Raw genomic sequence first — 27,739 nt, 5'->3', positions numbered from 1 at the left:
AGCTCAACATGGGTCAGACTAACACTGGAACACCGAGTCCCACAACCAAGGTGTGATCGCAGGGGAGCCCTCCATCCCCACCGGACCACCATTCCCCATATCTGTCCCTCACACCCTCAACCACCAGCTGTGGCTTGCGCAACTCTGCTGAGAACTGGGGGATGAGGCAGCGGGAGTGAGCGCCGCACAGGCGGGGACATCCCTGCAATGATCAGGGCTCTGGTGCGGAGAAGGGCCCAAGGACACAAAATAGCCCCTAACCCCAAACACACTGCGACATGGGACCTGGGAAGGGTCTTCAGAGCCAGCCCTGAACTGCATGCCTGCATCTGGGGACACCTGAACCGACCGGGAGAGAGGCCCACACTTGACCACTCCCCTCCCCGGCCACAGTCCTTCATGGATGAGACAAGCCCTTAGGGAAAGAACTCACCACTCTTTCCTGCACCCCGACCCTCGGCAGACTCGGGGGCCCTGACTACCCCCCAAGTGTGGGCCTGGGACTAACTGCACCAGCATCTCAGGGTTGCTGGTTAGAAATGCAGGACCTCAGACCCCGCCCGGAAGTACTGAGTCGGAGTCTTTATGTTAACAAGATCCCCGGAGATTCATCCCCACATTAGAGCTTGAGGGGCCCTGCACAGAGTGGGCTGGGGGATCTCTGTGGAGTAGGGGGAGGGCCCACATCCACCCTGAGGGCCTCAAGATGGCTCTGCACACCAACCACGGGCAAACGGGGCCAAAATACCACAGCGCAGTCAGGAAGATGAAAAAGAAACCGCAAGAAGGTATGTTTCCCATGTTTTCAGACTCTTCAGAGTTGAAGAAGAAAAAATTCACATTCAGGTGTCACATCGACCCCGCGTCACCCGGTGAGGCAGTGTCCGCACACGGTCCTGACTGCCGGGCTATGTGGTTGGCGTGTGGCCCAGCACCTCGCACCGGCCTTTGTGATTTTCTCCCTGTGATCCTGGCGTCACAGCTTCCTGCCACCTGGGCTGGATCAATACTAATTTTGGCCAGCTCTCGTACTTTCTAGGTTTCGGTTTCTTTTTACTTTAATTCATCTAAACGTTACATTTTTAGAGGGGGCTAATAAGCAGATCCTTCCAAACCTGGCACATGCTGCCCAAGATCAGTGGCTGAACCTCTCTCCTCCCCTCACTGAAGTGCTCAGGTGCCACACAGTCTGCTTAGGACCATTCTCTTCCTGACCTGCTGGCCTGGAGCCAGCATCCTACCATAATTACAGCAGTTTGGGAATGCGTTCACACATCAGACAAAACCGGCCTTCCAAAAGGCACTTAAAAACCTACTCAGTATTCTTGTTTATTTTCCCCTCGAGGTGGGACTTTTATTAAGCCCACTGAAATTTCAGCAGGAAGAACAGTAAGCTACTAAATTAACTTGGGGATGAAACTATAACATTTAGTCTTTTTCATCCTGAACCATGGTATTTCCTCTGTTTCAACGTCCTCTTATACCACCTCAGTCGAACTGCTTTGTGGGTTCATACAGGTCGTAAATTAGGTCTTCTGCTAACAAGGCTCTTTATTACCTGCAAATAGGGGCAATTTTGCCTTCCCTTCTAATATTATCCTCTGTTCCTGTTTCACACCTTATTTCAAATGTCTAAAGCCATACATGGTACTAATGACCATAGGAAGTTCTAGTCTGAACACACTTGATGTGGGAGAGCCAGAAAACAGGCAGGGTCTCATTTCCATCCATCTTCTGTCTCAAACGCCCTTGTCCCTTGGTCAAATGGAACATCACCTTCAAAACAGGACAGTGGCTCAGTGTTTGGATTTTCAAAGGGCCCGAGAGGTTGATGTGACCGGTAAGGCAAGGCAGGCTGGTCCCTGAGCCTCGGTAGGAGCCCAAAGCCACTCACACGGGACAGGTCCCCTGACTGGGAGCAGAGTGCCGCCCGAGCAAATGTCCCCCGCAAAAGCTGGGGGGAGAAGGAAACGGAGAAAAAGTGAGACAGCTTCACATAGGGGAAAGAGAGGGAAACCCAGCTGCAAACACAGGGCCCTGTCCACCTGGCTCAGGTCCCAGGATTTCAGAGCCCCTAAGATACCTCATCAAGATAAATACAATTAATTTCCCAAACCAACGAATGGCTAATCTAAGAAAGAAAGAAATCAAGAGAGAGAGCATGAGCAATTGCACACAGAGTAAGAAGAGAGGAAGGAAGGAGGGCGGGAGGGAGGGGGGGAAAGCCTACTGTACCAAATGAATGATAACATGAAACAGGAACTCACCGGCTTAATTTCTATAGCAATGAGCACCAAAAGACAACAAGAAACTCGTATTCTACATTACCTAATATGTGTCTGATCTATAATATCTATTTTAATGTTCTAAGGCACTCCATTAAATAACTGGGGTGGCGGGTACCAAAGAGGGAAAACCGGGAGGCGGGGCTGTGGATGCCATCGCTTCTTAGAAGCATTATCCTACTGTTACTCACTCAACAAACACACAGAAAAGAACAATGCTATGCTAAAGCACCAGGTGAGGTGAGAACACAGGACAGGCTGACCGAACGCAGCCATTCGTTTACCACTGCCAACACACGGAACTGTTCCACACTATGTGGTGGATGGAGTCACTGTTGCGAATTCTTCTCTCTCCAACTCACACCTTCTCCCCATGTCGCTCTGCAGTCCCTCCCGCTGGAGGCAATGGACTTCCTGTCCCTTGACTTGGGCTCAGTCACGTGCCTTGCTTTGGCCAATAGGATGCTGGTTTGAAAAGTGCCCTTTGATAGTTCTGCCATAACCACGAGGAAGGCCTCTGCCCTCTAGACTCTGATGCCTTGGCCCGGGCCCCAGAACGGACACACGTGGAGGAGACCTACACTCGACCTGCAGCGGGAGCCAAACCAATTAAACTGCAGTGTGGAGCAGAGCCACCAAGCCAGGAAAACCCAGATCAGGCAACCTCCAGCTGTGTCAACAGAAACAGGAGTGAGAGTAAGTGACTGCTGCAGTAAACCACTGAATTCTGGGGTGTTTGTTATGCAGCCTTGTTTTGGCAACATCTGATACAACATACAGATGGCCTCCCCAAAGGGAATCCATAAGTGTTTTAAAGGTAGCTTTCCCCTCCAAGTTTATAAAGAAATCAGAGCTACTTACCGGAATCACCCTTCTTCTTTGACCCAGACTTCTTCTTTGCAGGAGCCTCTTGCTTTGGTGCCTCCTGGCTCTGGACCATATCTGCATTTTTGCCCTGGACAGGAGCTGAGTCTCCTTTTCTACTCTGATTGGCAGATGCATCCACCTTTTTGCCCTGGCTGGGGGACCCTTCTGCCTTTTTGCCCTGATTCGAGGTGACCTCTGCCTTCTTCCCTTGACTGGGGGCGCCTTCGGCTTTTTTCCCCTGGTTTGCAACACCATCTGCCTTTGTACCCTGATTAACAACCAAATCTGACTTTTTGCCCTGATTCTGGCCCCCCTCTGCTTTTCTGCCCTGGTTGGGAGCCCCCTCTGTCTTCTTGCCCTGGTTCTGGGTCCCTTCTGCCTTCTTGCCCTGACTGGGGCTTCCTTCTACCTTTTTGCCCTGGTTTGGGGTACCTTCCTCTTTTTTGCCCTGATTCTGGGCCCCCTCTGCCTTTTTGCCTTGATTCTGGGCCCCCTCTGCTTTTCTGCCCTGGTTAGAGGCCCCTTCTGATTTCTTGCCCTGGTTGGGGGCCCCTTCAGCCTTTTTGCCCTGATTGGAGGCCCCCTCTGACTTTTTGCCCTGATTCTGGGTGCTCTCTGCTTTCTTACCCTGGTTGGCAGTCCCCTCTGCCTTCTTGCCCTGGTTGGGAGTTCCCTCTCCCTTCTTGCTCTGGTTCTGGGCCCCATCTGCCTTCTTGCCCTGGTTGGGGACCCCCTCTGCTTTCTTGCTCTGGTTCTGGGCCCCCTCTGCCTTCTTGCCTTGGTTGGGGGCCCCCTCTGCCTTCTTGCCCTGGTTGGGGGTTCCCTCTGCCTTCTTGCCCTGGTTTTGGGCCCCCTCTGCCTTCTTGCCCTGGTTCTGGTTCCCCTCTGCCTTCTTGCCCTGGTTCTGGGCCCCCTCTGTCTTCTTGCCCTGGTTCTGGGCCCCCTCTGCCTTCTTGCTCTGGTTCTGGGCCCCCTCTGTCTTCTTGCCCTGGTTAGGGGTCCCCTCTGCCTTACTGCCCTGGTTCTGGGCCCCTTCTGCCTTTTTGCCCTGATTTTGGGCCCCTTCTGCTTTCTTACCCTGGTTCTGAGGCACCTCTGTCTTCTTGCCCTGGTTGGGGGCCCCTTCTGCCTTTTTACCCTGGTTCTGGGACCCCTCTGCCTTCTTGCCCTGGTTCTGGGCCCCCTCTCCTTTCTTACCCTGGTTCTGAGCCCCCTCTGTCTTCTTGCCCTGATTGGGGGTTCCATCTGTCTTCTTGCCCTGGTTCTGGGCCCCCTCTGTCTTCTTGCCCTGGTTCTGGGCCCCCTCTGTCTTCTTGCCCTGGTTCTGGGCCCCCTCTGCCTTCTTGCCCTGATTTTGAGCCCCCTCTCCTTTCTTACCCTGGTTCTGAGCCCCCTCTGTCTTCTTGCCCTGATTTTGAGCCCCCTCTCCTTTCTTACCCTGGTTCTGAGCCCCCTCTGTCTTCTTGCCCTGGTTCTGAGCCCCCTCTGTCTTCTTGCCCTGGTTGGGGGTCCCATCTGCCTTCTTGCCCTGGTTGGGGGTCCCATCTGCCTTCTTGCCCTGATTTTGGGCCCCCTCTGCTTTCTTGCCCTGATTTTGGGCCCCCTCTGCTTTCTTGCCCTGATTTTGGGCCCCCTCTACCTTCTTGCCCTGATTTTGGGCCCCCTCTGCCTTCTTGCCCTGATTTTGGGCCCCCTCTGCCTTCTTGCCCTGACTTTGGGCCCCCTCTGCCTTCTTGCCCTGTGCAGTGCTGGTGGCTGAGGCACTGCCCTTGGCACCCACTGGGGACACAACCACCATAGGCACCTCCTTGGGAGCGGCTTCCAAGATGGCAGCCTTTGAGGCAAGAACCTGGATAGAATTGACCACAGAACTGACTGCTGGTTCCACCTTTGCCACTTTTTTTTCCTTTTTCTTTTTGTCCTTAGGGGAAGAAGCCAGCTTCTCTTGGGGCATGGCTGGTACCGTGGCCACGGGGGCAATGACCACAGGGGATGGGACTGAGGTTGGAGCCACGGCCACTGGCAGTGCCCGCACCGGGTCTTTGAGGAGGACAGTCACGTTGGGGGCTGGCTCATGGTCAGGTATCTTCCCATTGGGTTTCTCTTCCTTTTTCTTAGTCTTTCCTTTCTTCTCCACTGTTTTCTCCTTCTTTTTCTTCTCCACTTTCTGGTGGTGAGTTTTTGCCATCTCCTTGCGCTGGTTGGCTAGAGCTTCTTCATATGACGTCTCCTTCATGGAGAATGTCGACACCAGGAAGATGCCGATGGCAGAAACCACCATGAATCCACCAAAGACCACAACCCCCAAGGTCTGAGTGTCGTAAATATCCATCCTGGCTTGCTTTCCTTTCACCTGTCAAATACATACACGTCGATTACTCTTTGTAGACACCGAGGCATCTGACAGTTACCATCCCCAACACCTAACTTAATGGTTTCGCGACTTCTTCAGACTGGTAAGTCAAGGAAGAAACAAACCCAGGCAATCTCTGCTGTCACACATTCTCCCCCGCCCCCTTCAGAAGCGAGCAATTCTTACAGAATTAACATTAGTGCTGGAAAATACGAAGCCAGGGAGATGGCAGCACACAGCTCTATAATCGGGGCACTTAGCTTCCCGGAGACTCAGATGCCAATTCAAGGTGTCCCCACCGCAGGGGTCAAAGATGCACATGAGCACAAGCACAGGCCAAGTGTGAGACAATGGGGGTAGGGAGGACTGCGGCAAAATGCCCCCTAAAGTAGGGGCAAGTGTCTCCCCACCACAGCTGACTGCTGTAGAAATCGGAGCACTGTGTTGAGAGATCTACTGCATTTTCACATTTGGACAGAATTTTTTTTTTCCTCCACATGAAGTTGACTAATTTAAAAAATACCAGGTGAGCCCACGCAAACACGGCTGCTGGCTGTCAGCCACACGCGCCCCGGCCAGCAGGCGCCCAGCAGGCCACCTTCCTCTGCCGGTTCCCTCCCCCTAGGCTGACAAACACAACCACCCGGGTCCAAGATGGGGAATTCTGCATCAGACTCCTGAAAAGTCACCACAACTCTGAGGAAGAAGACTGGCCTTCTGTCAGGGACAGCTCCGAAGAGCTCTGCAACCTGCCACTGACCGTTAGGAAACCAGGAATGTCAGTCTTGGGAAGCCAACCAAACAAGATTCCAATCTGGAATTTCATGTCCAAGGGCTGCAAAGATGGAGGAAGGCAGTGTCACCAGGCGCACTCCTCACCCCGGGGAGGGGACCCTTTGCCTGATGACACACTCCCAACCAAGAGGATGGACCACCCCTTCTCCTGGGGACCAAAGTCAGAGGGTCAGAGGCTGTGGGTCCACACCTTCCCGCTGGTAGCCGGACTGAATTCGACTTCAGCGAGGACCTCCAAGAGGCTTGCTCCTTTGGATACATTCAACTTTTATCAACTACCTGCGATGCTATCATCACATCCCAGTCCCTGGACTGCAGAGTGGGACCAGAGCCTCGCTCCCCTCAGGACCAGCAAAGGAACCAATGCACAGAATGCAAGCGAGAGGGGGCTGGGGTGTGGAGGCGGAAAGGAGGAGGGGTGGACGCCCCCCAAATCCCTAGAGCTGTGGTAGACTGGGGCCGGGCTTCTCAGGGGCTTAGAAATTGAGATTCCTCTTCCAGTAGGAGCGGGGTTTCTAAACAACAATTGTGTAATCCAAATTTTGACCTTGGGGCATTTTAAAGAGATCTGACCTTAGGGCATTTTAAAGAGAAGAGAGATTGTTTAAAGTTTCAGCATACTGTTCGAAGCAGAATCACTCTCCCTGCAGAACAAATGCACAATTTCGCCATCCCTTCCTTATATAACCCTCACAGGAAATGGGCTGCACTCGCTTTCCATGATGGTCCCTGCAGCCGTGACACTTCCTCCTCCCAGACTGTCACCCTGGGGCTACGGCTCCAAGTCAAACTCTACCTGCCATCGTAATTGGTCCCAGGTGGGCTCGTGGCGCCTTCAGATCCTGTGGAGGGGGGTTCTGACCTCTGGCTGTGGGTTCCCACAGTGTGATCCCAGCCAGAGCCCCTCACGTGTGACAGGAGAGGCTGTTCCAAATGAGCCTTCTCAGGCACACACTCATAAGCTGAGAATGCAAAAGGCCTGGAGGGAGAGGTCCTGCGGGCCGGAGACCGGGGACAGGAAGGCTGGAACATTGGAGGGTCAAATGCCATTGCTTGGTGGGCGTCCACCAACTGAAAGTCAAAGTCCTCACAAGGACCTCTCAGAACTTCGCCAACATGGACACGTTTCAGGTGCAGGAACGACATTATCATCACTGTATCCATTCAATTTAGGTGACAAAAATCCTTTCAAACTCCCCTTCTCCAGAGACAGTGCCACGCCAGGGGCTCGGGTCTCCCTGACTGAGCCCGAGTGGCGTCCCCAACGTGTTCTGGAGGGCAGGGTCCCGTGGAGCCACAGGGTCACCAGCCCCCCACGCCAGGCACCTGGCCCCCACCAAGCACCATGGGCTCCGTGCAGCCGCGTGGTTTGGGCAGAGAAGCCATGGTTGGAAAGCCAGCCTTGACCCTCACTCAGGTTAGGCAAACATGGGATACAAAAAAATATTCTCTGCCGGGAGCGCAGAGTCGGGAAAAGCGAGCTGGGAGAGGGTTTCCCTCTGCTGCACACAGACCAACGTTTGATTCCATCACAGGCGTGTCTTCCCAACTGTGCAGCGCGGGACGCTCCAGAGAGAAATGACACCCCCGCCACTAGCTCCCGAGTGAAAAGAACTCTTTCACCGGAAGATGAAAAGCCCGAGCCTTGTGGCCACGCACCCACACAGTTGAGGCTCAGGCCGCGCCCCCGCGAGCAGACACTGAGGTGAAAGCCGCCTCCCAGCTGCCCCGCGGCGTCGGCGCGAGCGGCAGGACGTTGCAGGGGACGCCGCTCAGAGGACGGCAAACCAGCGATGCCTCCAGCCCACCCTCACGGTCAGCCCTCCCGGTGCCTCACTTCTGAAACTCCCACCATCTTAAAAGGAACCCCAGCAGGAATCTCCCCCAGGGCTTCCCCCCCAGGGCCAGGCCTGGGCAGGCAAGGCGTCAGGCCCAACGAATGCCACCACATCCTGTGCGGGCCGACCACAGGGAACCTACGTTTGTCAGCCCCGGAAGCGTCTCTGAAATGTGTGTGTGTGTGCACTGCTGCCGGTCCCCTCAGCGTCCAGCAGGACGGGGAGGCCTGCCATGCAGGGAGCAGAGGCCGCCCGAGGCTCGGGGACCGCTCCTGGGCTGCTCCGGCTGAAACCCACCAGCCCACCTCCACGGTCCTGAGAGGAGGGTTTTCTTCTGCTCCTGGGGGTACGAGAACAAAAGTTAAGGGGAAGCCCCAAACACGGAACACATTTGCTAATTCAAGTGGCCTGACCAGTCCAGTCCAGTCTGACCAGTTCAGTCCAACTTGGCAACTGGGATTTGGGTAGACTTTGTGAAGGGACCCTCAGCAGCACCCCTGGGGAAGGGTCTCATCGCTCCCCAGCTGCTCAACTGGGGCCACTGGTGGGAGCTCAGAGAAGCCATGGGCAAGGTTGGGAGGGGTGTCAAAGGGACCAAAGCTCGAGGTCCACTTCCTGGGCATCAGGTGATTACCAGGAAGGCACAAAACTAAAGCAGGATGAGGATAACCCAGAAATGAGAGCAGAGCTGCATCAAGACCACCACCTCCTAACTTCTATAAATATTATGAAATACTCCAAATATACAAAAGATTAAGAAAAGTATTGTGCACGTCCATTTACCCACCACACAGGTTTAGCAAATCCAAACATTTTACCACATTTACTTCAGAGAGAGATATATATATAAAATATCTCATCTTGGGGGGAGGGTGTAGTTCAGTGGTAGAGCACATGCTTAGCACGTACGACGTCCTGGGTTCAATCCCAGTACCTCCATTAAAAAAAAAAAAAGCACACATACAGTAAAACACAGAAAGGATAATAAAAGCTCATCTTTCCTTCCAGAGAGAAAACCCAAAACATGTCAGTTACCACGTCCACACGTGCGTGCGCTTACACTACAGACACGCCTCCACAAAGCGCAGCACTGCTCTGACTGCTGGCACTGCTACGTGATGACACGGCTGCACGTGTCACTGGGCAACATTTCATCCTCCAGGACACACCTACCACGGAATCAGCTGGTCCCAGGTGGGCTCGACTGTGCCACCAGGTGCCGCCAAAGTGCTCCCCAAATGGGCAGTGCCACAAAGGCCCTCCTCCCACCACGTCCCTGCAACAGCCCCTCCTGCGTGCAACCTAGGGACGCTGTCCCAACCAAATGGACGTGATGCTGTGCCTTCACGGTGACCAACCCATCATGTTTCTTTCACTGTTCCCTGTTCATATCCTTTGCCCATTTCTTACGGACTGTCTTTTCCTCTGATTTGTAGGTGTTCTTTGTAGTAGTTTGGTTTAACCATTTGCTGTTTAAGAAGTACTGAAGTCTGTGGTTTCTCTTTCAACCAGTTTTTTAAAAATTATTTTATTTATTTTGTTTGTGATTTGTGTGTGGGGGGGTAATTAGGTTTATTTATTCAGTTAGTTATTTTAATGGAGGTACTGGGGATTGAATGCAGGAGCTCGCGCATGCTAAACATGTACCCTGACCACTGAGCTGTACCCTGACCACTGAGCTATACCCTCCCCCTCTTCAACCAGTTTTTGACACTATTAATCATACTATTAATGTAGTCCAATTTATGAATATATGCCTTTAGGGTTTGTTATCCTTGTTTCATAGCTACTGCCCCAGAATCCAAGAGAATCTGTTTCCTTTTCCTTTTTTTTTTTTTTAAGGAAGTAACTACTGTTATCCTTTTAATTTAAGTAATTATTCAGTTGTGTTGGAGAGAGGCAATACATTCCTATGGGTCAAAATTCAAAAGGAACAAAGTGGTTGATACAGATTGAAAATCTCCTTTACCCCCCGGGCCCCAGCTGCCCAGGTTCCAATCACTGGGACAGAAGTGATTTTACTGTTTTATTTTCTTCTACAAACTTCTCAAGGCTTCTCACAGTTAGGTTTTCAATCACCTGGGATTGCCTCTGGCATATGACAGGAAACACTGCCAACTTCTCCCCACCACGCTAATTACCCAGCACCCCTCCCTGACTGGTCTGTCCCCTCAGCCAGGCCTCTGACCCATCAGGTTTAAAACACACGTGGATCCGTCACTGGACTCACGCTTGGTTCTACCCCCCTATTTATCTATGTCCTGCATCAATGCCTCCAAAAATTCTACTGAATTTGAGACACACTGAAGTTACAGATGAACGTGGAAGAGCAGACCGTGGACACTCTGGGAGCCGTTGATGAACGGAGTGTGCAGCTCTCCATCTGTTTAAACGCTCCTTCGTCCTTGCAGATAGCTTTTATGATCTCCATCCACGTCTCACACACCTTTGTTGTTGGTGTTAAGGTTATTGCTGTTTAAATGCATTAGAAAGATATTTTTCATAAAGTACTTTTTCTGTTTTTAGCTCTAGACAACCAGCAAAGTTACTCATTTTTGCATGTGTCATTAACCCAGGGAGTACACTAAACTCCTGTCAAATCCAGGAGTTTGTGGATTCTCTTCATTAAAAAAAAAAAAAAAATCACCCATGAAAAAAGACAGTATTGTTTCTTGCTTTCTATGCAGTACCATCTCACAGAGCCGGCCAAGAACTCTGGAGCAGGCTTTCCTGGTCTCACCACCTCTCACGTTTCACTATTAGATGTTGTGTTGACCGTAGGCTTTTGGTAGAAACCTTTTATCAGGTTAAGCTAGCTTATATTCCTAGTTACCTTTTCTTTTTAATAACTGGGTATTAAATTTTGCCAAGTGCTTTTTCTTTATCCCTTCACATTTTCTCTAATCTGAAACTGGATTAAAATAATACATATTCTAATGTTAACTCACAGATGGTTCTTACGGTGTAAACACTTTGTGATGGCAGGTCTTTTCTGTTTTAACCCCTCGATAGGTCTGGTCCGTTCACATTTTCACGAGGGATGTGTATGTGCACTCTCAGGTGAGGCAAGTCACAGGTCCTCCTCAGACTGTCCCTGTGTGGTCTTGGTAGCAAGGTCAGTTGAGTCCCATAAAATGAGTTAAGGAGCATCCAGTTTCTCCTGTTCTTGGTGGGCTCAGAACTTGCCTGCCAAACTGTCAGGATCTGGTTCTTCGAGATCTGTTCTTAGAGCGGGGACAGGGGGCCCAGAGCTGATTTTTAACTGCTGTTTCAATTTCCATGAGGATTCTAGAACCAGCTTTTGGGTTTGTAACTCAATCTATATAATTAGTTTTCATTATTCCTTCCTCCAACTTCCATTGGTTTATTCTATTCTTTCTAATTTCTTGACATGGACATTTATTAATTTTCATCCCTTTTTTTCCTTATAGTAAATGTGTAAGGCAATAAATTTTCCTATAAGTACTACTGTAGCTTCATCCTCCAAACTACAATGCACAGTGTTTTCATTAGCATTCAGTTCAATACCTGAGATTCCCAAATGACCTCTGACTTGTGAGGTGGCAGTGTCCTTAACTTTCCTAACATGTGGGGGCTTTGACTTATCATTGACAATTCCTAACTCAACCGTACTGTCACCAGAGTATCCGTTCTGCATGATATGGATATAAGTTCTCAGACTTCCAATCGTTATCCAGAAAAATAATTTTTACATGACCCAGGACACACATACATACACCCTAATACATGCATAATGTATATAAACGTGTAAATAACAAAACTTTCATGAAACAGTAACTCAATCTTAGCATGTATGATGCACTGATATTTTCTATGCCATCAAAAACTGTTTAAGTTTTTCTCAACCAGCTAAATTTGACTATTGAGGCTTACAGTCCAACAGGCTGGGTCTACAGTCTGAAAAACACTAATTTAGATCGTGATATTGGTGAGGTTTACCAGATTGTGGTCAATTTTTATAAATAAACATGTTCTACATGGAGTGAAGGGCTCTATGTGTGTCCCTGGCTCCAGCTTAATAATCTTCTATGGAACCACACTCATTTTTCTGTCTGCTTCATCTAATAGGTACTCAGAGCTTTAAAACCCTCCCAGCATGATCACAGATTTATCAATTTCTCCTGGGAATTTCTGGATTTGTGCTTTATTTGGAGACCATCCCGTTAGGTGACCCTAAGATCAGAATTGTTACGTCTTTCTGATACAGTGCCTACTATTTTTTCCCCTACTACAGCGGTCTTCTTTATCTCTAATAATGATTTTTTTTTCCATTTCACCATCTATTTTAAAAGTTACACCAACTTTTGCGGAGTTAATACTGGCCTAGAATCATTTTCTCTTCTTCACTTCCAACCTTTCTGTGTTCGTATGGTTTAAGAGGAGCTCTTAAAAATAGCATATACCTGGCTTTTATTTTAAGGCCAGCATGGCAATTTGTCTTTTCAACTTGCAGGTTTAGTTCATCAGCATCTATTGTGATTCCCTATATAAGTGGGCTCATTTGTACCCTTCTGTTATTCCTGTCTGTAGTACTTTTTCTTTGCTTATTCTTATTCTTGTTCTTATTATTTTGCATTCTATGGGACACCTTTTCTTCTACGGTGTTTCAAAGTTATACTTTCTTTTTGTGTGTGTATGTATCTGTGTGCAAGTGCTCTTTTAAAAAATTGTAATTGAAATGTCTTTTACTCTTATGTTTTCCCTACATACACACTTGACACTTCCCAACAGAGGAAGAGCTGCAGGAGGCCTCGGGTCTGGGGCTGGTCCGCGGATGGGAGCCCCTCTCCCACCCTGGTGCTCCCCGCCCCCTTCTCCCTCGCACACAGCTGGACCACTTGCAGCTGCTTTGTTCCAGACACTCATGTTTAAGTTACCCAGATGGTCCCCAGTCTGCCTGTTCGTCACTGACTCTTACATCTCATGTCCTTTCTGAGTCTCCCCGAAGTCCATCCCTGACTAGCTGTTTCAGCAAGAACCTCCACTTGATAAACTTCCTCAGTCCTACGGTCATTTTGAAAGAATTCCTTTCTTTCCCCCTCATTCTTCATGAACGGATGAACTGCGTCTAGAATTCCATACCGAAAGTGGTTTTCTCTCACCACTTTGAAGATATTATTTTATCTGTCTTCTGGCTTTTTTCGGCGGGGGGGGGGGGGGCTTATTATTGAAAAGCATGCTGCCAATTTGTCATTCCTCTTTCACAGCTTTTAAAAAAGTATCTCATGGGGATTAACAGACACATGTTATTATGCATAAAATAGATAACCAACAAGGACCTACTGTACAGCACAGGAAAGTATATTCAATTTCTTATAATAACATATAATAGAAAAATCTGAAAAGAAAAAACATGTGTGTACATGTACAACTGAATCACTTTGCTGTACACCTGAAACTAACACTGTAAATCAACTATACCTCAATAAAAAAAAAATTTTTTTAATCTCATTTCCCTTAAGATCCACCTTTGGGGTTCTAGAGATTCAACAAAATGCCTTCCGGTGTGCACTTCTATTATCTTCCTCAGGATCCTTGGGCTTCCTCACGTTTTTCACCTGTCCTGGGAAACCCCTGACCGCTTAGCTCTTTCGGGCCGCCTTGCTCCCGCCTCCTTGCGGCAGAACTCCTAACCAGACCGCGGGTCTCCGTGCCGCCGCTCGGGAAACGTCCTGAGACACGCGTCCCACGCCACCGACGGTCCCTTCAGCTGCATCTAACCAGCTCTATAATCAGTTTTTGAGTTATTCTATTTTTTTTCAAGCTCGCCTTGTTTTCTCCCAGCGGTATTTCTTCCCGTTGATGTTTCCCACTGCCCGCTTGCACAGCTCCAGTGGTGATTTTGTGTCACGTCTTTGGAGGGACTTTATTAGTCCAGTCCTGTCTGGGCTGAATTTCGGGCTTGTCTCTAAAGAGCTTTTTCATCTTCCCTTCAAGGGGGCCGTCAGTGGAAGCAGCAGGCATGGGCAACTGTTCACACGAAGCACGCACCTTCTGTTACAAATCCTAGGGGAACTTTGCCTTCCCTGCCTCAGGACAAAAGAAGATAGGCTCCCATGTCATCTCCGCCGGCCCTAGTTCGTCTTTTCATTGCGGGTTGTACATGGGAGCATGGGGGGGGTCCCATTCCCCCACCCAGCTCCCACCTGGACATAAAAGTCAAAGACTGAAGACTAAGACTGTGGATAACACCCCCTCCCCCAAACACCCCAGGGTCACTTACTTCCCGTCCCGGCCACTGCCCTGGCCCTTGGTTTAGGGCCTCTGGCGACCTCTCTCACCACCCTGGGAGCTCAGCTACGCTTATTAACTCAGGCTAACATTTCTAAATGTTTAGAGCAGAGAGTTTCAGATCATCTCACCTAAAATTTTAAGTCTAACCTCTATTTTTTTTTCACCCAGAGAAACAAAGAGAAAATATCTAAAATAAAAGATATATTTGGAAATAATTTATTTCATGTTTTAAAAGGATGGAAATAACTGACTTCCTACTTTAAGGAAACAATGCTACTCGTTCTAAAGAAAGAGAAAACTCTAAAAATAGAAATGTATTCTATTCTAAGCCTTGGCTTATTCATCAGCCGTTTTGGATTCAATTTCTTCGCCTAAGGAAAAAAAAAAAAAGAATTGACATGTTTTCGTGTTTCCTCAAAATAATAGTCTTTGGGAAAGTAGGCACTTAAATAGACCTAAATCTTCTGAGAGATCAGAGAAGCCTACAGGCCTCACCTTGTTAATGAAGACAACAGGGTCCTGACTTCTCAAAACACCCATCAACAGTTACGAGGTGCTAGCCCATGACAGAACGCTTCCTGCAGCAGACAGTAAGGTCCCAGGAAGCAGGGGTGGGTGGTTTCCCCACTGTATCCAGTCAAACCTCAGCCCATCAACCCTGTCTGCTGAGCGAAGTCTCTACTCGGTATCATAAGAGGCAGGAGTCACTCGTTTACATGGTTATACAGTTGTGAGAACCACATGGAAACACAAAGACACAGGTATCCTGGTGGAGGAAGATAATGCACACCGTGGGAGCTTACATGCTTTGCAAAGAGTTATTTCTTGGTCCTTCAGTTTTTACACTATTGCAAATGGGGTCTCTTTTAAGTTTCATTTTCTGTTTGGGACTGGTATACAGAAATGTAATTGACTTCTGCAGGGGGATTTCCGCCCCCAGCAGCAATCTTGCCTAATTCTAGGAACACATCCGTAGATTTTTAAGAACTTTTTCTACACATGTAAGCATACTGCAAATTACAGTTTTGTTCCTTTCTCCACAACCTTCCTATCTTCCACTTCCCTTCTCTTGAATTTTTGCTCAGGGCAGGACTTCCAACACCGAGCTCAAGAGAAGGATCGTTAGCAGGTGTCCTGTCCTTTCTGATCTCAAAGGGGAAGATTCCAGCGTCTTGCTATTTAGTGCGATGCTCGCTGTAGGCTTTTTGTGGATACCCTTTCATCAGGTTCTTGGTTCTCTTCTTGGCTCAGTGTTGGTAAGTTCTATTTTCCCAGAGTTTATTTATGTGGTTAGAATTTGCAAAATTATTGCCATGTTGAGATTTGAAAAAGGAGTCTTCTCTGTACAATGTGCGGTAAACCCCCCTCCGCTGGATCCTACAGATATTTTTAATAAACACCTATGACCCTGATCTGATTTGTTTTTATTTAACACAAGTTGTTCCTAATAATCACTCATCTTTCTAATGTCTACCACATCTGTAGTGAAGTTTCATTTGACGTTCTTGTATTATTTGTGCCTTTTTCTTGATCAATTTTGCTTGACATTTGTCAACATTATCCATCTTTTTGTTAAGAATGCAGTTCTGGCTTTGCTCACTCCCCTACTGTATATTTACTTGTCTTCTGTTTCATTAATTCCTTCTGTTACTTTCCTTCCGATTGGTTTATTTTGACTTTGTCACTTCTGGAGACCGATGCTTACTTAGCTCATTAATTTTCATCTTTTCTTCTTTCTTAACCTATGTTAAGTTATATATAAGTTATATATATGTCATAAAGTTCCCTGCAAATAATATTTTCGCTACATCCTGCAAGTTTTGATGTGTAGTATTTTCATTATCATTCATTTCAAAACATTTCCTATTTTTCTTTTTCTGACCTACAAATAAATGCTAGAAGCATATTTTTTTTTAAAATTTCCAAATACATGAAGATTTCCCATTCATCTTTTTATTCATATTTCCAGTTTAACTGAACTGTGGTCAGATTACCTGCCCTTTATAACGCCAATCTTTTCATTTTTGTTGAGACTGACTTGAAGGCCCCAGATACGGCCAAATTTTGAAAATTCTGTGGAATCAACTATGTATTAGTTGGCTACAGTGTTTTATTTGCTTTATTTATACACAGTCATAGACCACATTCCTAATTTTGCTCAAAGTTCTAATACCTATTGATTTTTGTCTGCCTCACTGTCAACTACTGAGAGGAAACGGTAAAATTCTCCACTATGATTACAGGTTTGACCATTTCTTGTAGTTCTGTCCATTTTTGTTTTATATATTTTGTGATTTTATTAATAAGATGGACCCAAAGTTAAAACTGCCGCATCTTCACACTAAACTAAATTTGCATCGTCATGAAGTGACCCTTTCCCTCTAAAACACTTCTATGTGTGAAGTCCATTTTACGTAACAATAGTACAGCATCAGTTTTCACAGTATTTCCATAGTATACCTTCTTCTACTCTTTCTTTTCACCCCATCTCTCATAAACAACAGTTGCATTTTTTAAATCCAGTATGATATCTTTATGTTTTAACTGGAGTATTTAGTCAACTTACATGTACTAACAAATGCTGATATAGTTGAGTTTAAATCCATAATCTTATTTTGTGCTGTCCCCACCTGTCCTGGGGTATTTCTTGTCTCCTTTCTTACCTCTTTTTGGATTGTTTTAAAATCACTCCATTTCCCCCCTCTACTATTACAGAATACACTGTTTCCATTCTTTAGCGACTAACTTTAAACCCAATAATATGTGGGGTTCACAAAGTTCAAAGTTAAATAAAAGTTCACCCCCTCCACTAATGCCATCACCCCTTTAACTTCAGGGTTGTTGATCCTTTGTTCAGCGCCCCCGCCCCGGCACTGCCAAACTGTCTTCTTTCACATTTGTTTAGAGATGCCCAGGTATTTCCACCTTCCTCCATCCTCACAGCTGGGACATCTCACTCTTCCTACCTGGCACCACTTTCCTTCCAAGAACATCCTTGAGAATTTCCTTTACCAAAGACGTCACTAATTGCCTGTCTTGGTTTTTGCCTTAAAAGTCACCTTCATTTCACCTTCACTCTGGACGTTCTTCCTCTGCCTGCTGTATCACTACCCCTCCTATGGGTAGGTGTCTTCTCTGTTCTTTTTCGGATGAGTGTCTCATCCTTTCTGTAAAATCCTCAGTCATCATTTCATCCAATACTGACCCTGTCCCCTCATCTCTCTCCTCTCCTGGAACCCCAACGAGACACACTTCTCAGTCTCTCCTCCCTGATTTGTACTTGGTCTTACAAATTACTCACCTACTTGGTTCTCTAGGATGAAATTCATACATTCTGCTCTATCTTCAGTTTCAATCATTCTCTTCAATCTGTTGGGTTTTTAATTACAGTGACTGAACCGTCCATGTCTAGAAATTGCACCCGATTCCTCCTCTGAATTTGCTAGGTCATTTAATAGTTTCCTTTCTTCGCAGGTATTTTCATCTTGTCTATTTAAGTACCTAAGGAGCGCTTACTCTGTGTCCACCACTCACTGTCCCGTGTCTCAGATGTTCCTGCCAGTCCTCATTCACTGAGGGCAGCATTCTTTGTGTTGGGTTGTTCTCAACTAGGGATGCTCATTTGCCCTGAAAATTATACCAGGGGATTCACTGAGCCCAGGATAAAGGTGCGGTGCTAAAAGACCTGCTTGCTTGTGGACCGGTCCAGGAGCACCCTCCACAAAGAATCAGAATTGGCTGGAGAATTTCCCACCACTTAGGTCACGGGATCTGCATGTGGGACAGCTCGTGAGCATGTCTTGGGAGGGGAACAGGCTCACTTCTGACTCGCCTTCACCCTGGGGGTGCAGGAGCCCTCAGGGGTTCCAGCTCTACAGGCACAGCTTCCATCATCCTGCCCACCCTGACCTCTGCCCCGGTGCCCAGAGATGCCGTCAGAACTCAGTTTGCCCAGTTCACCAAATGCCCTCAGGATTGTGCTCATTGTCCAGGGTGACCCCTTGCTCTGAGACTTGTATCTCTTAACTATCTTCCAAGTCATTCAATGCTTTCCGGAGGTGTTTCATTCAAATCTGTTCTGTAGCACCATCTGAGTCCAGACCACCCAGCCCACCCCGTCACCAGAACACAGGGTCCCCTTACTTCCTCAACCTACTGACATTTGGCACTGCTGTCCCTCCAAGCCAAACCAAATCCCTGCCAAGCAAGCTCTTTAAGGGAAAAGGAGATCATCCCTACACTGTGATCGGAGGACCGCTGTGCTGGAGAGCCGTCCAGATCCAAACCTGGGTACGCATCCATCCCAGGAGGAGAGGACCCCACACCACCACTCCTGGGCTCTGCCCAGGATTCAGGGAGGTGGGCAGATGTCCAGGTTAGAAATGTGGGAGTCAGGCTGAATGACCTGTAGTACCCAACTGCTAGCTCCTTCGTTTTGAAGAAATCCACTTACCATTCCAACACCCCCGCCATTTACCTGGGTGGGACTCGGGGGCGGTGGGGGGGCGTCTGATGAAGAACTCTTTCTGCAGATCAAAGCTCTGTGAACTCCTCCCCTCATTTAACTACTGTGAGGGGCTGCCTTTCACTTGGATCTGTGGTTAAGAGACAGCCTTTGCTCATCAGCAGTAAAATCGGGCCCTTTTTGCACAGGCCCACCTTTGATGAATTCTGAGGCCAGCCACTCCCACCTCTAGGACACACGAGTGAGGTACTTCTCATTAACAGCAAAAGCAACTCAAACTTCACCCGGGTTCCTGCTTACTCAGCCACTGCAGAGTATGCCCCGAGCTCTCTACACTGCTGGTGGGAGCACAAGTCAGGACCCGCACCTTGAGGGGAAGGCTGGCAGTCTCGTCCAGAGCTGACCACAGCCCTCCTTGGGGCCCGCAGTCCCACGCCTCAGAACTGACCCAGGGGAGATGTGGACAAGCAGTCACCAAGGGCAGGGGCAAGGCTGTTTTTTATAATATAATGTAACTTAGAGTGTATTATAACATAAGCCCCAAGGTGGAAACTATCCAAGTTCCCCTCTGCAGTGACATGCCAGGTGCCTACGATGGGAACGCGGACCACAAGAAACCCAACAGCACGGATGGGATGGTCTCACGCTCACACGTCTCACGTGTAACGTCGAATCAAAGATCCAAAAGAGCACCTGTCGCGTGACTCCACGTACCCTGAGGTCACCCACGGGCAGAAGACGTCCGTGAGCTAAGGGTCAGGAGAGCAGCGACCCTCGGGGACCAGCAGCAACCTGAAGGGGTGCGAGAGGAGCTCACTGGGGGATATCATTTCTTGGTCTGCTGGCTAAACAGGGTGCAACTTTGTGGAGGTTTACTGAGCTGTGGACTCAGGACAGTGCATTTTCCTGCGTGTATTTCACTTAGTAAAGAGTGAAATATACATCCATGTGCCGGCTTGGGTCGGAAAATGAATCTCACGTTCTTGAAGGAGAAGCATCTTAAATGCCTGAAGGGTCCATGACAGCACGTCCACTCCCATCACCTCACAGCCACCCCCACCAAGGTGGGGAGCTGGGGCCGGGGTCAAGGCGGGTGGCCCCACAGACCCTCGCTGTCCATGGCCCACCGCACTGACCCCAGCGGCTTTGGAAACCCAACTTCAGAATAAGGGCCAGGGGCTTCCAAGCTGAGAGGGAAGCAACAACCCAGGAGAGGGCACTGGGCTTCAAAGTCGCAGCGGGGCTGACCCTGTCACAGCCCTCACAGCACGACAAGCAGTTAGGGCGCAGAACCGCCACCGGGCAGCTGTCTTCAGCCTGGACTCCTTCCCCCTGGTCGCTGCGGGTACTACTCACCTCCCCAAACTAGGCTTTCTCTTTCTTGTTGCTACAAAGACCTAGAACTCACAAAGAAATGAAAAACGTGCTCGACAGAAATAAAGCTACACCCAGTTCCTATTCAAGATGAGTCTTAATCAAAAAGAAAATAGTTTTTGCTACAGTTGAGTTGTACATTCTAAGCACTGAATGAAAAGTTCCAGAAAAACAGACTGGGCTTAGGGCCAGAACCTGGTCCCTGCCGGTTCTGTGTGCAACGAGCAGGCCAGATCCTCCCGTCAGGAAGGGCTGAGAATCCAGGGTCTACTCTTCACCTTTTTGCCTAAAAGCAAAAGCAGGAACAGAGGAGACGAAACAAGGGGTGGGGGCTCGGCCTAGAGGGGGCTCTGACAGACCGCCACCCCCACCCCCACCCCCACCCCCGGCTGCCACGCACTTCAGGGGAGGCCGGAGGCTAATCTCATCGGCCCCTCTTCCTCCTCAGTCTGACCAAGTCTGCCCAAAGCAGGGGGCCTGGAACGCCAACCACAAGAAAAGAACTGCCCCTCCTCCCACCAAGGAACACAGAACCCACCTCTTTTCAGAGCCAGCACACTGTTAAAACCAAAAACACCATTGTGTCCCCTGGTGCGTGCACAGTCACCAATAAGCTCAGCTACTCCGAGAAATAAAGGATGCTCCCTGCGGATCCTCCTCCTGGAACCAGTGCAAGCCCACGGAAGGGCCAGTCCTGGTGTGGCCCCCCACCTGGATGACGGACAGCAGAGAAACACGTAGCGCTCAGATCAATATAACCGCCGGTAGACGCACGGCGCCTGGGAGAGAGCGCACGCCCAAGCCTTCTGCTAAGGGTCACTTCAGAGCCCCGGCTTCTGCCGGCGGCGCAGAGGGGCCCACACTGGAGACCGCCATCCGCGAGTTTAACTGTCAACTTCCCAACTGGAGCAAGGCTGGAGGGAATCCAAAAATTGCTTGGCCTTGGAATATGATTTTTGTGTTTATATTTGATGCTCTAGGAATCCAGACTACTTGAGGCTAAATTATCATATACCCACAGAGCACGAGAACAAGAAAATCATCTCTCCGTCAGCTCAGCAAGGATGGGCACCTGCTATGAGCCACTGTTCAGACATTAGGGGTGCCTCAGAAAAGCAAAGTGCACACATCCCTGCCCTGGGAGAGCTTACGCTCCGGTGCAGAAATGACGAAGTCAACCACATAGTGACACGTCAGGTGGTGATAATGAAGAGAACGTCATGCAGAGAAGTGGGATATTGGAGGCTGTCACTTTAAATTGGCTGGTCAGGGATGTAACACTGTACAGACCTGAAGGCAGTGGGAGAGCAAGCCATGTTGTTGTCTGGAAAAAAGCTCCCTATGGAGAGCAACAGCACATGCAAAGGCCCTGAGACAGAAGCATGCTGGAGAAACAGAGGGAGGCTAGCATGCCAGGAGCAGAGGATGGGGGAGGGTAGTGGTGCAGCCAGAGAGAGAGTGGGGTCCTTGGCCACTGTACAGACTTTGGCTAAGTAGGGTCTTGAACACAGGGCTGACATGATCTGCTCTGGGAAAAGACTGGAAAGCAGACGGTGAAGGCAAAGGCAGAGAGACCACTTTGGAGCTAGTGAAATAACCTGGGAGGTGAGAGCGGTTGGCACCAGAGTGGTACTAGTGGACGTGGTGAGAATGGATGGACTATTTTGAAAGTGGAGCTTACAGGATCTGCTGTTGTACAGGATACAAGCACGAGAAAGCAAGGAGTTAAGGAGAAACCAAGGTCTGCGGCCTGTACAGTGAACCACCTGGCCTAGTTTCACTTTACACCAAGAGGAAACTGAAGCCCAGTGAGGAGACAAGTCATGTCCAAGGTCACACCACTTACTTTGGGGATTAGAACCCCCAACCAGTGGTTCCCTCTGCCCCCAGCTGCAGCTCAATGGGAGACACTGGTGACCACTCAGGTCACGCCCGGACCCCCTCCAACTCCTCTTTGCTCTCAGATGCTAGGCAGGCAGTGCCCTCGGGGACCGCCAGTACCCAGACGCGTACTGTCAGTGAGGGGAGGCTGCTGGGGAAGAGCGCAGGACCTTGCCCAGGGAGGGCGACCACAGTCCACGCCCGCCACACAAGGAACCAGACCTGATGTGGCCCAGAAATCCCCGTTTTCTCCAAGAGAACCCCAAAACCTGGATTTTAACAACAAATTCTCCATTTCTAAATGTGGCTAGTTGTTTAGTGACATAGAGCTGGCCAAACCTCATGGGCTGACCAAGTTCAATCCATGCAGACCAGTAGCGTGGAACCAGTCTCAAGACAGCCTGAAACAAGCCTGGTTCACTCACACCTCAACCAGGGTTAGGGAAGAGAATTAAAGCTTTGGGTCTTTAAGTCCAGCTTCTGAGCCAGCAGGTGATACTCATTATCACTATAAACAGTTGATAACTTCCGGCACCATCCTCATGGGCCTCCTCTCTGACCAACAAGAAACTCATTGCCCATCAGTCTCGGTTCTCTGTTAACCGGTCTGACAACTATTCTACACAGAATAGGAAGATGAGGCCACTAGGCCAGACAAGACTTCCAACCTTCTCCCCAAATACTACCCAATGATCCTTCCAAAGTTACACACAGTAAAACAGAGCCCTGCAAAGAGCCAGGAAACAACTTACGCCAGCCAAGCAGGAAAACGCCAGCACCCTGGAACGTGTCAGGTTCGGGACCAGGCAGGTGTTCCAGCCTTGCCAAAATAATCAAATGCACACATTACAAAACTTTCTCTATAAATTAAAGTTGCTTCCTGTTGCCAGACGGGTAGGAGATACGTGTCACTTACGGTGCTTCAAGGAAACCCGTGAGATGTGTCTGGCCTTCAGACGTGGGAGTCAGCTCGCCTGTTTCAGGAGACAGATCAGAACCTGTGTGCCTAAGAACAGAGCCGCCTAGGAAGTCCCCAGGTTACTTTTCTATAACGCTAAGTGGCCTTCCTGCCCAGGCGCTCTCAATTGGAATTAAGTATTTACTTGACCCTACAAGCCACATGCTTCCTGCCCAGGACCTGTTTTCTGTGTCTGGTACATCTGACCACTCTGATGCCATTGGTGTTACGTGAGACTCTCTCCAGGGCCGGGCCACTATCTGTGCTGCACCCCCTTCCCACTTTATTCCCTTAAAATGCAATTTATAATGCACACACACAGTCAAGAACAATTGCTTTCTAAAGGTGACAGCTTATTAGGTTGAAGTGCAGAACCGCCACTAAGCAGCTGTCTTTAACCCACAGAATGGCCACTTCATACGGTTCAACATGACAATTTCTCTAAACGATCAGAATCCCAGCCACCTCTGGACAGCACTGCCCAAGAGAACTCTGTGAAGACGCGGAAGCTCGAAGTCCGCTTGAACCAACACATGGCACCAGGCACTTGAAATGTGGCGAGTGTGACTGAGAACTGAATTTTAAATTTCATTTAACTTTAATTAAGTTTATATACCTCTACGTGGCTACCGTGCTGGACAGCAGAGTTCCAGACAGGAGCTTCTTGAGACAAGCGAGAGTTTTGCCTGAGACAGCATTTGAAGGCCTAGCACACAGGAGATGCTTGAGAAAGAAATTAAATTAAAAGCACTTTCTTGGCACTGCCACATTTTACACTGAGTCCCACTGAAGCTCTTAATTTCTGTCTTCTAGTTTCAGGTGCTCCCTCGGGGAGTTACCGGACCAGCAAGTGTGGAATTATACAGCCTGCAGGTGAACATTCAGAAGGCTGTGTCCACATCACCCAGCAGCTGGGCAACGGGAACTGGCCTGGTGACCACCTGACTGCTGGGCCTCCACATTCTCATTCACAAGATGGGAACAACAACATCTACTCTACAGAAAGGGGCACCTGTGAGGCCTAGGTGTACATCATAGCTGTGGCTGATTCTGAATAGCAAACCTTAAAAATCAAACTGGGCTCAGCCTCAGTTGTCCAGTGAGATAGCTGGACAACCAGTGAGAAAAGTTACCAGGTGTGGTGGTCTGCCTCGTTTCGCCACCGTTTACTGGGTTACAGGCCAGGCCTTAACCACTGCAGGGCCAGGATGGACAAATGGACAGAACAATCTCATCCTTCATAATTCTAACTGACTATTATTTTTTTCCCTCCTGAAATGAGATTTTTAGCAAAGAAAAATCTGGATTCTCAAAAGAACTGTTGACTCCCTGCCTACACGTCACTCACCTCCTCATCACAGCTCTTTGGAATAAAGGAACTAGCAGGAGGAGTCTGCAGTCTTGATATTTTTAAAAGGTGTCCCTGCCACATAATAAACCAGTATTCCAATCAAATCATTTGCATTCAACCACTCACATGCAGTTGGGTGCTACATAATCACTGCAGCCTACTGACTTAGGGCTCATTTCAGCAAAGAGCATAATTGCTCAAATGTGACTCAAAGATTTGAGATTTATTTAAACTCTCCCATCACCAAAACATATTCATGCACCAAGGTACCAATCTAACTTCTTAATCTCTGTTCAGAGACTGATTCCTAACTATGAAAAATGAGAGCTCTGTTACAGCCCAGAGCCTACAGGCTCCACGTGCTGGACACTCTGTTTCTAGACACCAAGGCACCTTTCTCGTCCCCCTCCCAGCCGCTATGGGCCCAAAAACCCTGCAAGCAGGTTTGCACTGCCCCACAGTCTGCCTCCAGTTCTCCTCCTTTGCTTAAATAGAGAGGGAAGTGGCATCTCCAGGACCTCAGAACCGGAAGCTTCTTTCTGGAAGGGAAACAAGTTGGCAGCCTACACTGGGGCTGACCTTTGGAAAGTTCATAAAGGAACTGAGACGTCACCATAGTGAGCAGCATGCTGCGGGGTCACCAAGCTTCCTCTGGTGTCGGATGAACGGGAAGTTAAGACGACGAAGCACAGAGAAAAGTATAAAGGGGGGCAGAGTGCCCCCCAGCTGTGCAGGGCTGGTGTAAACCACGCAGCTGCTCCTCCTGGAAGTGCTGAACAGAAGACCCCAGTTTCTGGGGATGCTTAACAGCCGGAGTTCTGAAGAGAGCACTGAGCTAGGGTGTGAGTTCCCCAAACTCCAGATAACGCCACCCAGATGCCCCTGCTCTGAAGGTTCCAGCACACCCAGCAAACAATGACCTGAGAGGCTCCCAAGAGCCGCCAAAGTTTCGTTTCCTTGGTGCTTCCTAGTCTCTGCTGACCTCCAACCTCCAGGAGTTATTGCCAAACTGCCTTCTGTTTGCACAAGGTCTGTTTTTCCCAGCACTTACCTGGATGGCTGCCTGACCCTACTGTGTGTGGTGGTTCTCTCTCCAGGCTACAGATAAGGAAACCCAGGTTCAGACAGGCTAAGAAACCCGAGCAGAGGGTCTGTAAACGTGGCATGAGGGTGGACTCCAGGCCCTGGAGGTGGCGAGCCTGTATCCGAAGCCGGCAGGCTGGAGCCAAACCCAAACCCCCACCTCCCTCCCAAACCCCAAACATCCCTAGAAACTCATCCAATAGTAACAGCCAACACTTGTTGACTACTCCATACGTGTGCTCGGTCTTCGCAGCCTCTCTCTCAAGTAGACAAGATCAGCAGCCCCGTTTCTGAGACGTGGAAGCGGACACCGGAGTCAAACAGCTTGGCCGAGGTCACTCAACGGTGTCGGGCTTTCAAAAGCCCACTCCCTCGGCTGCGACACCATACCAGCTACCATTTGTGTTCTACAATCCGGGGAGGGGTCCCTGAGGTTTCCCAGGTGCTGCGCTGTAAGCATGGACCCCAACCCGCCTTCCCCTGCCCAGGGCGCGGCCGGGGAGACCGGCGGCCCGGGACGGACGCCAGGCCGGCTGCCAGCGCGCTTGGCCGGACGGGCCGGAGGCGCTGCTTCCGCCGGGGCCTGGCACCGCCGGCCCATTCATCGCGGCGCGGGCGGTGCGGGCCGGGCAGGGCCCGGGGTGCCCCAGTCCCCAGCCGGGAGCCCTCGCGCCAGGGTCCGCGCTGAGCGGCCGGGGAAAAGGCTCCCCCGGCCCCGCCGCCAGGGGGAGCAGGGAGCCGCCTCCTGCACTCCGGGAAGTTGCCACCGCGGCCGCCGGGAGCCCGGACCCGGACGGCCCGGGTCCCCGCACGGCGTCCCCCGCAGCCCCGCGGACCCCGCCCGCCCCGTCGGGGCCGCCCTGCCCCTGCAGCGCCCCGGGGCCGCAGCCTGCAGGCGGGTGCGCTTGGCCGGCGGGGACCCCATTCAATCCCGCCCCCTCCCCCCGGCCGGCCTCCGCCGCCTTCCGCCCGTCCCCCCACCCCCTCCAGCCCGGACTCCAGCCCGACAACGTCATCCGGCCGCTTCCCGAAACTTAACCCCTTCCTCCGCCAGCTGTGCGCCGCCCCGCCCCGCCGCCAACTTTCTTCGCCCAACTTCGCAGCGCGCGGGCCGGCCCGACGGCCCGGCGGGGAGGGAGGGGCGGCCACGTAGTGCCACGGGGCCGCCGCAGGTCCTGCCGACGGCGAGGGGCGTGGGGTCCACCCGGCGGGCGCGCTCGGCCGACGCCCCCGCACGGGGTTCAGCCCTGCACACGCCCCCCGAGCCCGCCCTGACCCCGAGGGTCCGCGGCCGCGGCGACGGCAGGCGGCGCCGCCGGGGGAGGGGCCGCCAAGGAGACGTGTCACTCGCCGCGCGGCCGGCCCCGGCTCGGGCCCCGCCGCCCCGACGGCCCGGCCCCGCGCGCCGCCGCTGCCGCCACTGCTGCAGGGCCCAGCCAAGTTTCTTACCTGCAGCCGGAGACGCGGGAGGGTGAGCGAGAGGGCAGGAACCGCCGCCGCCGCCGCGAAACCGGGAGAGAGGAGCCGGCCGAGCCTCCGCCGAGAAGCCGCCCCCAAGCAGCTGCAAGCGCCGCGACCCCTACGCCGCCCGCCCCGTCTGCCGTCCGCTCGGGCCGCTCGCTGGCTGCGTGCGCGCGTGTGGAGTCGTGGCACTTTCTGCCTTGGAGCTGGCGAACGGCCCCCTCCGCCAGGATCGCCGCCTCCTGCCTTCCCCACCCGGGCCAGCCATTCATCGAGCCTCCTCTCCCCATTGGCCGGCGCCCCGCCACTCCGCCGGTCGCTGGCCAGTCAGAGCGCGGGCGGCCGAGCCGCGGCGGCGGCCATTGGACGGAGAGGAGGGTCTCCGCCTCGGCCAATGGGAGATGGGAGGAGCTGCGGAGAGCCGCGGGGGCGGGGCCGGGGAGGGGCGGAGCCGCGCGGCGCCGGCGCTCGTCCCTGCGCGGGGGCGGGGCGGAGCCAGAACGCCCCGCCAAACGGGGGAGGGGGCGCCGGCCGGCCCCGCCCACTCGGGGCTCGCTGCCCTGATCGCCTGCCCTGACTTGGGGCCGGCTCTGGTCCCGCAGGTTCGAATCCCGGCGGCGCTGCGCCTGCGCCTCAGGACCCCGCTGGTCTGAGGTGGCGGTGGGTGTCACCCTGAGCAGGGTTGCGCAACACGGGAACAGCCTGGAGCAATGCTTCATTTAAAACCAACTAACTTCCCCCGCAGCGGCGCCCCCTCCGGGCCCTCGATGTAA

The 27,739-nt window shown here is 50.9% G+C and overlaps 1 protein-coding gene across 3 annotated transcripts in view; it reads right to left on the bottom strand.

Annotated features, from left to right (window-relative positions):
• Positions 1-27,219, bottom strand: part of RRBP1 (ribosome binding protein 1) — a 61,254-nt gene extending 34,035 nt beyond the window's left edge. Inside the window, exons 1-3 of one of the 3 annotated variants that reach the window (XM_032461782.1) lie at positions 26,955-27,157; positions 4,882-5,505; positions 3,147-4,851 (exon numbers count right to left, since the gene is read on the bottom strand). In XM_032461782.1, coding sequence (XP_032317673.1) covers positions 3,147-4,851; positions 4,882-5,484 — 2,308 coding nt within the window. In that variant the 5' untranslated portion in view covers positions 5,485-5,505; positions 26,955-27,157. Of the gene's footprint in view, positions 1-3,146; positions 5,506-26,954 lie in introns of all 3 variants that reach the window. The other 2 variants (XM_032461784.1, XM_032461783.1) reach the window with 2 other exon arrangements.
• Positions 27,220-27,739: the final 520 nt, after the last annotated feature.

This window comes from Camelus ferus, chromosome 19, assembly GCF_009834535.1.
Source record: "Camelus ferus isolate YT-003-E chromosome 19, BCGSAC_Cfer_1.0, whole genome shotgun sequence".
Lineage (NCBI taxonomy): Eukaryota > Metazoa > Chordata > Mammalia > Artiodactyla > Camelidae > Camelus > Camelus ferus.
Note: the sequence above shows the minus strand (reverse complement) of the source record. Positions and strands in the feature narration are given on the sequence as shown.